This window comes from Somniosus microcephalus, chromosome 24 (assembly GCF_052327205.1).
Source record: "Somniosus microcephalus isolate GS21.2 chromosome 24, FLI_Smic_1.0, whole genome shotgun sequence".
Lineage (NCBI taxonomy): Eukaryota > Metazoa > Chordata > Chondrichthyes > Squaliformes > Somniosidae > Somniosus > Somniosus microcephalus.
The window spans coordinates 5,866,769-5,879,964 of NC_141010.1; the positions used below are offsets into that span (position 1 = coordinate 5,866,769).

At 51.4% G+C, this 13,196-nt stretch overlaps 1 protein-coding gene across 1 annotated transcript in view; it reads right to left on the reverse strand.

Moving 5' to 3' along the window:
- Nucleotides 1-360: 360 nt before the first annotated feature.
- The window catches only part of skap1 (src kinase associated phosphoprotein 1), a 504,878-nt gene continuing 492,042 nt past the window's right edge, over nt 361-13,196 (reverse strand). Inside the window, exons 13-14 of the mRNA XM_085966146.1 lie at nt 6,303-6,403; nt 361-627 (exon numbers count right to left, since the gene is read on the reverse strand). Coding sequence (XP_085822272.1) covers nt 6,311-6,403 — 93 coding nt within the window. The 3' untranslated portion in view covers nt 361-627; nt 6,303-6,310. The remainder of the gene's footprint in view (nt 628-6,302; nt 6,404-13,196) is intronic.

Genomic DNA, 13,196 nt, shown 5'->3' on the forward strand with positions numbered 1-13,196 from the left:
GAATTAAAAAAAGAACAAGCAGGGGAGAGAGGGACTAATTGGACTCTCTTCCGCAATGGGCCGAATGGCCTCCTTCTGTGCTGTATCATTCTAGGATTGTTTTTAATGGCCCTATGATTTTTCTCCCAGGTTTGCTGCCAGCAGTGTCCTGGAGATTAATCTATAATTCCTGAAGGGTTGGTAAGCCTAGCCCCCAAGCAATAATCCGACCCAGGTATTGCTGGAAAATTCTCTGGGGGAGGGGGAAATTGGGTGGGTTGGTAAATCTTGGCCACTGGCGGGATAGTCTCGGGAAGGACTTCCTTTGGGTCCTGCTACTGTGACACGATCCCATGAGGCACCATTAACAGTACAGCTATAAAATGGCAGTACCATGTCTTTATTGATTAGCGTGCAATGTGGGATGAATGGTGGGTGACACTGTTCAAAGCCTCCTTCTTCGGTAAAGGTGTCCGGGTGCGTTTAGCGTGAAGGTGTGACGCACAATCGGTTGCAGAGAGGCAGGAGCCCACAGAAGCTTGCTTGGGGCGGTTAGCCAACAGTCTGTTGTCAATGTCAAGTGCTCACATCGCAGAGTCTGGGCGATCGCGATACTGTGCTGTTGGCTCACCGTCAGAGGACACGGCACTGGAACAGAAAGTGAAAATGGAAACGATAGCACAAGAGGTTTATCAAAACAGGGCACTGTGGGGAAGCAGTCTCCTCCTCAGTACTTCCTAGTAGAACCGTTATGGAATCCTTTGACATATTACTGGTTTTTGATGTTGTTAATATGTAGCAACCAGAGGAAGTCTTTCTCGCTCTACTCCTAATTTCTCTCCTCTCCTGAAGGCACTGACCCTAGTTGGGATAGAGGCCCACAAACATCAGCCCAGAGGAGGGAGTCAGACTGAGAGTAATGGTAGCATAGTGGTTATGTTACAGGACTAGTAAACCAGAATAAGGTCCTGGACTAATAATTCTGGAGACCTGAGTTCAATTCCCACCACGGCAGTTGGGGAATTATAAATTCAGTTAGGTAAATAAATCTGGAATAAAAAAAGCTTGTATTGGTAATGGTGACCATGTAACTACCGGATTGTCATAAAAACCCACCTCGTTCACTGATGTCCTTCAGGGAAGGAAATCTGCCGTCCTTACCCGGTCCGGCCTATATGTGACTCCAGACCCACAGCAATGTGGTTGACTCTTAATTGCCCTCTGAAATGGCCCAGCGAGACACTCAGTTGTACCAAACCACTACGACAAAGTCACTGTGGGAGTACCTTCGCCACACGGACTGCAGCAGTTCAAGAAGGTGACTCACTACCACCTTCTCAAGGGCAATTAGGGATGGGCAATAAATGCTGGCCTTCCTGGTGATGCCCACATCCCAGGAACAAATAAAACAGTCAACCCTGAGCTGCCTCCTAGTTGACATTTTCAGAACAACAGCAGTGGAGTCCTTAGAGCAGATCGCACTCCCCTCCGCCCCCCCCACCCCCCTTACATAGGAACAGGAGGAGGCCATTAAGCCTCTTCCACCATTCAATTACATCAGGGCCAATCTGTATCTTGACTCCATTTATCCACCTTGGTTCCATAACCTTTAAAGCCTTGCATAACAAAAATCTATCAATCTCAGTTTTGAGATTTTCAATTGAACCTCAGTCTCAACAGCTTTTTGGGAGAGAGATTTCCAGGTTTCCACTACCCTTTGTGTGAAGAAGTGCTTCCTAACATCACCCCTGAATGGCCTGGCTCTGATTGGTGCTAGGTGGCAGTTTGGGCTTCGAGAAGCCTTTAACCCTTCTTCATTACTGATGTATCTCAGTCTGTACTTGTCTGGTACCGTTCGGTCAAGTGACACTATGCCCTCTTCCATGTTGTAGGTTACTTTAACCCCCCCTCCCTGTGCTTAGGCTCCCCGCCCCCACCTTTGCCATCCCATCAGTGAGGACCTGCACTGTTCCCCAGCACTGCAATAGACTCTGGTTTAACGCCAGAGTTGAAAAGGACACAGACCTCTGGGGAGGTGTGATCAGCAGAGAGGGGGTAGGGAAAGCCAACTCCAACGGTACCCTCCTCCTGTCGAAATGCTTAGAGAACATGGCCTCGTCATAACCAACACCTTGTTCCATCAGAGAGACAAGTACAAGGCTTCATGGCAGCACCCTCGTTCCAAGCACTGGCATCTGCTGGACTACGTCATCGTCCGAGCGAGGGACCGCAAGGACGTCCACATCACCCGCGCCATGACAGGAGCTGATGACTGCTGGACAGACCACCGCCTAATCCGCTCTGTCATCTCCATCAATGTAGCCCCAAAACAGCGGTGGCAACAGAAACAATGCCGCAGGAAAATTAACGCTGGAGCACTCAAAGACCCCGCTAAGAAAGCCCTATTCAGCCTGCGCCTCACAAACAACCTGACGACTCCCAGTGATGCAGAGACACTGAGTGCCCACAACGTCTGGTCTGAACTCAAGGCCTCCATAATCAGCACCTGTGAAGAGACGCTCGGCCACTCGACCAGGAAACATCAAGACTGGTTTGACGAGAATGACCAGGAGATCCAGAAGCTAATAAGCCGCAAGCACAAGGCATTCCTGATCTGGAAACAGCAACAGAACTCGAGAGCAAGAAAGCAGCTCTACAGACGCCTGAAGGCCGAGGTCCAACAAAAAACTCGCGACCTAAAGAACAGACGGTGGGTGGAGAAAGCACAGGAGATCCAGCAGCTAGCCAACAACCACGACGTGTGTGGATTCTTTAGCGCAGTCAAGACCATCTGCGGCCCAAGCACCCAAGGCCCTTCCCCACTGTGGGCCAAGAACGGAGAGGTACTCATCAAGGACAGAGAGGCAGTCAGTGCCCGCTGGAAGGAGCACTTTGAAGATCTCCTTAACCACAACTCTGTCTTCGACACGAGTGTCCTCAACTCCATCCCACAGCATGCTACCCGCCACTATCTCAGCACAACCCCAGCCCGGCATGAGGTTGAAAAGGCCATCCAACAACTGAAGAACAACAAGGCCTCAGGAGCAGATGGAATCCCCGCCGAGGCATTAAAGCATGGCGGAGAAGCACTACTGGCGCGAATTCATGAACTCATTTCTCTTATCTGGAAGGAGGAGAGCATGCCAAGGGATCTCAGAGATGCCGTAATTGTGATCATCTTCAAGAAAGGTGACAAGTCCGATTGCGGTAATTATTTAGGAGTTTCCCCGCTGTCTGCCACAGGGAAAGTCATCGCAAGAATCCTCCTCAATCGCCTTCTCCCAGTGGCCGAAGAGCTCCTCCCAGAGTTGCAATGCGGATTCCGCCCACTAAGGGGCATAATGGACATTATCTTCACCGCACGTCAATTACAAGAGAAATGCAGGGAACAGCACCAACCACTACACATGGCCTTCTTTGATCTCAAAAAAGCCTTTGACACTGTCAACCGTGAGGGATTATGGAGTGTCCTCCTCAAATTCGGCTGCCCTCAAAAGTTTGTCACTATCCTCCGCCTGCTTCACGACGACATGCAAGCCATGATCCTGACCAACGGTTCCACCACAGACTCAATTCACGTACGAACCGGGGTCAAGCAAGGCTGTGTCATCGCACCAACGCTCTTCTCGATCTTCCTTGCTGCAATGCTCCATCTCACCCTCAGTAAGCTCCCCACTGGAGTGGAGCTAATTTACAGAACAAACGGGAAACTGTTCAACCTCCGTCGCCTCCAGTCCCGATCCAAGGTCTTCCCATCCTCTGTCATCGAATTACAGTATGCAGACGATGCTTGCGTCTGCGCTCACTCGGAGGTCAAACTCCAAACCATCGTCAACACCTTCACCGAAGCGTACGAGAGCAAGGGCCTTACACTAAACATCCATAAGACAAAGTTCCTCTACCAACCTGCCCCCACCCCCCGATTATCAAAATCCACGACAAGGCCTTGGACAACGTGGACCACTTTCCATACCTCGGGAGCCTACTGTCAACAAGGGCAGACGTCGATGACGAAGTCCAACACCGCCTTCAGTGTGCCAGTGCAGCCTTCGGTCGCCTGAGGAAGAGAGTGTTTGAAGACCAGGACCTCAAACCCGGCACTAAGCTCATGGTCTACAGAGCAGCAGTGATACCCGCCCTGCTGTATGCCTCAGAGACATGGACCATGTACAGCAGGCACCTCAAAGCACTGGAGAGGTACCACCAATGCTGCCTCCGCAAGATCCTGCAAATCCATTGGCAGGATAGGCGCACCAACGTCAGTGTTCTTGCTCAGGTCAACATCCCCAGCATCGAAGCTTTGACCACGCTCGATCAGCTCCGATGGATGGGTCACATTGTCCGCATGCCCGATACGAGACTCCCAAAACAAGCGCTCTACTCTGAGCTCTGGCACGGCAAGAGAGCCCCAGGTGGGCAGAGGAAACGCTTCAAGGACACCCTCAAAGCCTCCTTGAAAAAGTGTAACATCCCCACCGACACCTGGGAATCCCTGGCCCAAGACCGCACAAAGTGGAGGAGAAGCATCCGGGAAGGCGCCGAACACTTCGAGTCTCTTCGCCGGGAGCAAGCGGAAGCCAAGCGCAGGCAGCGCAAGGAGCGCACGTCAACCCAAGCACCCCACCCACCCGCCCCTTCAACCACCGTCTGCCCCAGCTGTGACAGAGACTGTAGGTCCCGCATTGGACTCATCAGTCACCTGAGAACTCATTTTTAATGTGGAAGCAAGTCATCCTCAGATCCGAGGGACTGCCTAAGAAGAGAAGACACTGGTTATTACAGATTAATCTCCGCATTGAAACAGGAGACGGAGAGACATAATATGAGTTTGTTAAATGTTTACACGCAAACAGCACCAGTCAGACAATATACCCTCCTCACCATAGCCCAGTTTCCAAGTCTCACAGATGCAAATTGACCAAGTCCAGTGTTGTTTTATTCTTAGAAATCATTTCAATTTTAGTTTTCATCACATTTCCAGATCCAGAGTTTCACTACATTGAATTTACAGCACAGAAACAGGCCATTTGGCCCAACTGGTCTATGCCGGTGTTGATGCTCCACACGAGCCTCCTCCCACCACTCTTCATCTCATCATATCCTTCTATTCCTTTCCCCCTCATGTGTTTATCTAGCTTCCCCTTAAATGCATCGACACTATTCACCTCAACCACTCCCTGTGGCAGCGAGTTCCACATTTTCACCACTCTCTGGGTAAAGGGGTTTCTCCTGAATTCCCGATTGGATTTATTAGTGACTCTCTTATATTGATGGCCCCGAGTTCTGGTCTCCCCCACAAGTGGAAACATCTGCTCTACATCTACCCCATCAAACCCGTTCATCATTTTAAGGACCTCGATCAGCTCACCCCTCACTCTTCTGTTTTCTAAAGAGAAGAGCCGCAGCTCGTTCAACCCTTCCTGACAGATACCAGCCTCTATTTCTCTCTTCATAATCCTGAGTACAAAGGGCCGATTCCCGATCGGACACCATCGATGAGGAGCAGCTCACTCGTAGTGAGTGCTGGGCAGGAAATTGTGTGCCCGCAGTCCCGTCCCTCACCCTCTGCCCACTAACTCTGCTTGGCTGTTTTAATTTATCACAGAAATTATTTTAATTTTAGACTTGTCTCTTTATCTCGAATTTTAGTCTTTGAAGAACTGTTCGGGAAGAGTGACTTCTTTGGGGTTCCTGGGACTTGGCAGCAGTGTGTTCTGGGAAACTGACCCCACCCCACAAAGCCCGTGAATCCCCAATGGAAAACCCTCCCTTTGGTTCCAATTTTAATTTAGCGCCAAAAGTACAATCATAAGAACATAAGAATTAGGTGCAGGAGTCGGCCATACGGCCCCTCGAGCCTGCTCCGCCATTCGATAAGATCATGGCTGATCTTCAACCTCAACTCCACCTTCCTGCCCGATCCCCATATCCCTTGATTCCCCGAGAGTCCAAAAATCTATCGATCTCAGCCTTGAATAGACTCGACGACTGAACATCCACAGCCCTCTGGGGCAGAGAATTCCAAAGATTCACAACCTTCTGAGTGAAGAAATTCGTCCTCATCTCAGTCTTAAATGGCCGACCCCTTATCCTGAGACTGTGACCCCTGGTTCTAGACTCTCCAGTTAGGGGAAACAATCTCTCAGCATCTACCCTGTCAATCCCCTTCAGAATCTTATATGTTTCAATGAGATCACCTCTCATTCTTCTAAACTCCAGAGAGTATAGGCCCAATCACTTTAGTCAACTAGTATTTTGCACCTTGTCTTAGTCATTGAAAACAACACTGAGCGAGTCTGGCTTCTTAAGCCGTGAATACAGACCTGTCCTTTCAGATTTCATAGGCTTCCATCAGGTAATCCTTTGGCACTATCCCAATCGCACCTTTCATCTCACCAACCCACCATCCGTAGGGGCTGTAGTTCTGAAAGGGAAGAGGAATAAAGAGACTCATCATTTTCCAGCTAAGGTCTTTCTGTCACTGAGTCAGAAGGTCGTGGGTTCAAGTCCCACTCGAGACTTGAGCACAAAAATCCAGGCCGACACTCCTGGGGCCAGTACTGAGGGAGCCTCTGCTGCACTGTCAGAGGGGCAGTACTGAGGGAGCGCCGCACTGTCAGAGCAGCAGTAGTGAGGGAGCACTGCACTGTCGGAGGGGCAGTACTGAGGGAGCGCCGCACTGTCAGAGGGGCACTAGTGAGGGAGTGCTGCACTGTCTGAGGGGCATTACTGAGGGAGCGCTGCACTGTCGGAGGGGCAGTACTGAGGGAGCGCTGCACTGTCGGAGGGACAGTACTGAGGGAGCGCTGCACTGTCGGAGGGGCAGTACTGAGGGAGCGCTGCACTGACGGAGGGGCAGTACTGAGGGAGTGCTGCACTGTCGGAGGGGCAGCACTAAGGGAGGGCCGCACTGTCGGAGGGGCAGTACTGAGGGAGCACCGCACTGTCGGAGGGGCAGCACTGAGGCAGCAATGCTCTGTCAGAGGGGCAGTACTGAGGGTGCGCCGCACTGTCGGAGGGGCAGTACTGATGGAGCGCTGCACTGTGGGAGGGGCAGTACTGAGGGAGTGCTGTACTGTCGGAGTGGTAGTACTGAGGAAGCACCGCACTGTTGGAGGGACAGTACTGAGGGAGCGCTGCGCTGTCGGTGGGACAGTACTGAGGGAGCACTTCACTGTCGGAGGGACAGTACTGAGGGAGCGCTGCACTGTCGGAGGGACAGTACTGAGGGAGCGCTGCACTGTCGGAGGGGCAGTACTGAGGGAGCACCACACTGTCGGAGGGGCAGTACTGAGGGAGCACTACACTGTCGGAGGGGCAGTACTGAGGGAGCACCGGACTGTCGGAGGGGCAGCACTGAGGGAGCGATGCACTGTCGGAGGGGCAGTACTGAGGGAGCACTGCACTGTCGGAGGGGCAGTACTGATGGAGTGCCACACTGTTGGAGGGGCAGTACTGAGGGAGCGCCGCACTGTCGGAGGGACAGTACTGAGGGAGCGCTGCACTGTCGGAGGGACAGTACCGAGGGAGCACTGCACTGTCGGAGGGGCTGTACTGAGGGAGTGCTGCACTGTCGGAGGGGCAGTACTGAGGGTGCGCCGCACTGTCGGAGGGGCAGTACTGAGGGAGCGATGCACGGTCGGAGGGGCAGTACTGAGGGAGCGCCGCACTGTCGGAGGGGCAGTACTGAGGGAGCGATGCACTGTCGGAGGGGCAGTACTGAGGGAGTGCCGTACTGTTAGAGGGGCAGCACTGAGGGAGCGCCGCACTGTCGGAGGGGCAGTAGAGGGAGTGCTGCACTGTCGGAAGGGCAGTACTGAGGGAGCGCTGTACTGTCGGAGGGGCAGTAATGAGGGAGTGCTGCGCTGTCGGAGGGTCAGTACTGAGGGAGTGCTGCACTGTCGGAGGGGCAGTACTGAGGGAGTGCTGCACCGTCAGAAGGACAGTACTGAGGGAGCGCTGCACTGTCGGAGGGGCAGTACTGAGGGAGCGCAGCACTGTTGGAGGGGCAATACCGAAGGAGCACTGCACTGTCGGAGGCGGCAGTACTGAGGGAGTGCTGCACTGTCGGAGGGGCAGATACTGAGGGAGCGCTGCACTGTCGGAGGGGTAGTACTGAGGGCGCGCCACACTGTCGGAGGGGCAGTAATGAGGGAGCGCTGCACTTATGGAGGGACAGTACTGAGGAAGCGTTGCACTGTCGGAGGGGCAATACTGAGGGAGCGCTGCACTGTCGGAGGGGCAGTACTGAGGGAGCGCTGCACTGTCAGAGGGGCAATACTGAGGGAGCGCTTCACTGTCGGAGGGGCAGTACTGAGGGAGTGCTGCACTGTCGGAGGGGCAGTACTGAGGGAGCTGCACTGTCGGAGTTGCAGTACTGAGGGAGCTGCACTGTCGGAGGGGCAGTACTGAGGGAGCGCTGCACCGTCGGAGGGCCAGTACTGAGGGAGCGCTGCACTGTTGGAGGGGCAGTACTGAGGGAGCGCTGCAGTGTCGGAGGGGCAGTACTGAGGGAGCGCTGCACTGTCGGAGGGGTACTGAGGGAGCTCTGCACTGTCGGAGGGACTCTCTCAGGTGGATGTAAAAGATACCATGGCCACTATTTCGAAGAAGAGCAGCGGAGTTCTCCCTGGAGTCCTGGGCCAATATTTATCCCGCCAACAACATCACTAAAAGAAAGATTATCTGCTCATTGTCACATTGCTGTTTGTGGGATCTTGCTGTGTGCAAGTGATTGCTGCCTTTCCTACATTACAATGGCGAAAGGTGCTATAGAAATGCAAGTTCTTTCTTTCTAACAAAGGGGTAACAAAAAGAGGATGCAGCTGTTATTCTGGCACCACAAAATTCAAATGTGCGACTCATCCGAACTAATCTCGTGGGGTTTTTCTTTGTGACCTGAGTTTGAAAGCCTAAAAATAAAATACTTCTCCACTGAACTTGCGTGCTAGGAAGATTGTAACACGGATTGTCATTAATACGCCAACAGGTAGCTTGCAAGAGAAAAACAAAACCTAGAAAAATTATTTGCACCACTTTTTTTTCCTCGATGATGTGATTTTGAGTCAGATAAATATCTGGGACAAATCCGAAAAACGGACAGCTTGTAACACATGTGGACCATATTACCCTACATTTCCCAGCTCTCCATCACCACACTGTGCCAACGATCCCAGGGTCATAATGACAGCAAAATGAAGAGCAGTAAAAACCCTAAAGCTCCCATTTCGAATATTTACATTGGTGCTGGCATTAAACTGTGCAGATGCTCGCTAATTATATGAAATTTGTAATATACTGAACTCAGCTCGGGAATTCTGCTCAGTGCCAGGTTTCTGGGGATTGTGGTGTGCCTGTTCCTCTCTCCCCGCCTCGCCTACTCCCCCTCCCCCCCCCCCCTTTAGTTGCCTTGCAGTTTTATTACAACGATGTTAATGTGCGACTCTCTGAGTGGAACTGTATCCAAAAACCCTGTTCTCCGAATTTCGCTGGGCCAGTCGCAGGGATGGGAAGGAAAGTGTCGCCCGTGAGTCAACCGCATCTCAGGTCAAATTCTTCCGGGAACCCATCCGACAGTTACGCTGTCAAACCGTCTCGGTGCCGGAGAGGCAGGTTGCTAAGTGACTGTTCCCAGGTACTCCTGTGTGGCCAAGCTTCCAGGACCAGCTGCCAGGAGTGAATGGCTGATATAATTTTTTATTTTTGCTGACGCTTGTATCTGTTGCCTTTTGCCATCCTGTCTGCTTACAAGCTGGCTGAAAGATCTTGGCAACACAGTAGGGCCCCCCTCATTCATCAACCTTTAACCAGCACACCACCCCGTACTTGATGTATGAAAAGAGAAACACGATGAATCAACAGAACCGGAGGATTATGAAGGCTTACTGCTGTTATTATGACTTACTGATAACATAACCATATTTTACATTGAGCACAGCAGTGCCAGTGATGGAACCCAAGCTGTATCCGGCAATAACACCGTGCTAATGGGTGTTCTATAATGGACATTAGTGCTGACAGTGAAGGTACTTACATTCCTTTTTGTGTTGGAAGATTAGGAGCAGGAGGAGGCCATTCAGCCCCTCCAACCTGTTCCGCCATTCAATCAGATCATGGCCAATGTCTTCATTAAGCTGTGCGGCCGCGCGGAGGTCTGGAGGTCCCGCGCAGGCCACTCAACGGCTTTACAATTGAAATAACCGCGCACATGCGAGAAGTGCGGACACATAAAAAAATTAGCAGGAACATTGATCAAAGTTGATCTGCACCTCAATTCCATTTATCCGCCTTTGTTCCACATCCCTTGATACTCTTGCCCAATAAAAATATATCGATTGAAATATATCAATTGACAGCCTTTTAGGGGAGAGAGTTCAAGATTTCCACCACCCTTTGTGTGAAGAAGTGCTTCCTCACATCACCCCTCAACGGCCTGGCTCTAACTTTAAGGTTATGTCCCCTTGTTCTGGACCCCCCACCAAAGGAAACAGCTTCTCCCTTACTACCCTATCAACTCCCTTTAGCATTTTAAACAACTCGATTAGATCACCCCTCAATCTTCTATATGCAACAGCAATGGGATAAATGACCAGATAATCTGTTTTTTAGTGATGTTGGTTGAGGGATAAATATTAGCCAGGACACACGGGAGAACTCCCGTGCTCTTCTGCAAAATAGTCCCCTGGGGTCCGTTACTTGAGAGCGGAGACGGGGCCTCTTAGCAGTTTAACGTCTCATCCAAAAGATGGCACCTCCGACAGTGCAGGGCTCCCTCAGTACTGCCCCTCCGACAGTGCAGCACTCCCTCAGTACTGCCCCTCCGACAGTGCAGCACTCCCTCAGTACTGCCCCTCCGACAGTGCAGCACTCCCTCAGTACTGCCCCTCCAACAGTGCAGCGCTCCCTCAGTACTGCCCCTCTGACAGTGCAGCACTCCCTCAGTACTGCCCCTCCAACAGTGCAGCGCTCCCTCAGTACTGACCCTCCGACTGTGCAGCGCTCCCTCAGTACTGCCCGTCCGACAGTAGACTTCTGCTACCAATAAATTTTTCCTCTTCTCTTTCTGGTGCTGCAGTGGGTGTCCCGTTAAACCACTGCCACATCTCACTCCCGGGAGACCTCCCTGCAGAGAAACAGCCCTGACCGGGAAAGGCAGCATGAGCGAAATCCAATCCAACCTTAGTCGTTATGCTTAGCTCGCTCTTCATGTAGCTCACAATTGCTGTGCTAAACTATGGTGTAATATTCTTGTCACGTTTGCTTCTTTTCTCATCCTCTGAAGAGGAGATCTGGATGAGCTCTCTTCAGCTGCACAGAGATTGATTTGAACAAGACAGGTTCATAAATAAAGAACTTGCATTTATACAACTCCTTTCATGAACTCATAGAGTGTCCCAAAACGCTTTACAGCCAATGAAGTACTGTTTGAAGTGTAGTCACTGTTGTAATGTAGGAAACGTGACAGCCAAATTGTGCACAGCAAGCTCCCACAAACAGCAATGTGATAATGACCAGATAATCTGCTTTAGTGATGTTGGTTGAGGGATAAATATCGAAACCTGATCACCTTGTGAACCCCAAGAATGCTAAGTATCAAAACCCGCGACCTGGTGCGATTTTGGACTCTTCTCTTTGTGTGAGTGTGTGTCTGAGAGAGTGTGAGTGTGTGTCTGTGCGCAAGTGTGTGCGTGTGAGTGAGTGTGTGTGCGAGTGCGTGTATGAATGAGTGAGTGTGCGCGCGAGTGTGTGTGTGAGTGTGTGTGAGTGAGAGTGTGTGAGTGAGAGTGAGTGAGAGTGAGTGAGTGTGTGTGAGTGTGTGTGTGAGTGTGTGTGTGAGTGAGTGAGTGTGAGTGAGTGTGAGTGAGTGTGTGAGTGAGTGTGAGTGAGTGAGTGTGTGAGTGAGTGAGTGTGTGAGTGAGTGTGTGAGTGAGTGAGTGTGTGAGTGAGTGAGTGAGTGAGTGTGTGAGTGAGTGAGTGAGTGTGAGTGAGTGAGTGAGTGTGTGAGTGAGTGTGTGAGTGAGTGAGTGTGTGAGTGAGTGAGTGTGTGAGTGAGTGTGTGTGAGTGAGAGTGTGTGAGTGAGAGTGTGTGTGAGTGAGTGTGTGTGAGTGAGTGAGTGTGAGTGAGTGAGAGTGAGTGTGTGAGTGAGTGTGAGAGTGAGTGTGTGAGTGAGTGTGAGTGAGTGTGTGTGAGTGTGTGAGTGAGTGTGAGTGAGTGAGTGTGAGTGAGTGAGTGTGTGAGTGAGTGAGTGAGTGTGTGAGTGAGTGTGAGTGAGTGAGTGTGTGAGTGAGAGTGAGTGAGTGAGAGTGAGTGAGTGTGTGAGTGAGTGTGTGAGTGAGTGTGAGTGAGTGTGTGAGTGAGTGTGAGTGAGTGAGTGTGTGAGTGAGTGTGTGAGTGAGTGTGTGTGAGTGAGTGAGTGTGTGTGAGTGAGAGTGTGAGTGAGTGTGAGTGAGTGAGTGTGTGAGTGAGTGTGAGTGAGTGTGAGTGTGAGTGAGTGAGTGTGAGTGTGTGTGAGTGAGAGTGAGTGAGTGTGAGTGAGTGAGTGAATGTGTGAGTGAGTGTGAGTGAGTGTGAGTGAGTGAGTGTGTGAGTTAGTGAGAGTGAGTGTGTGTGTGAGTGAGAGTGTGTGTGAGTGAGTGAGTGTGAGTGAGTGAGAGTGTGCGAGTGAGTGTGTGAGTGAGTGAGTGTGTGGGTGAGTGAGTGTGTGGGTGAGTGAGTGTGTGGGTGAGTGTGTGAGTGAGTGATTGTGTGAGTGTGTGGGTGAGTGAGTGAGTGTGAGTGAGTGAGAGTGTGAGTGAGTGTGTGTGAGTGAGTGTGAGTGAGTGAGAGTGTGAGTGTGTGTGTGCGTGTGAGTGTGAGTGAGTGTGTGAGTGTGTATGAGTGTGTGAGTGAGTGAGTGAGTGTGAGTGAGTGTGTGAGTGAGTGTGAGCGAGTGTGTGAGTGTGAGTGAGTGTGTGTGAGAGTGTGAGTGAGTGTGTCTGAGTGAGAGTGTGTGTGAGTGAGTGAGAGTGTGTGAATGAGTGAGTGTGTGAGTGAGTGAGCGAGCGTTTGAGTGAGTGTGTGAGAGTGTGTGTGTGAGTGTGTGTGAGTGTGTGTGTGAGTGTGAGTGAATGAGTGCGTGTGAGTGAGAGTGTGTGTGAGTGAGTGTGTGAGTGAGTGTGTGAGTGAGTGTGTGTGAGTGAGATTGTGTGAGAGTGAGTGTGTGAGTGAGTGAGTGTGA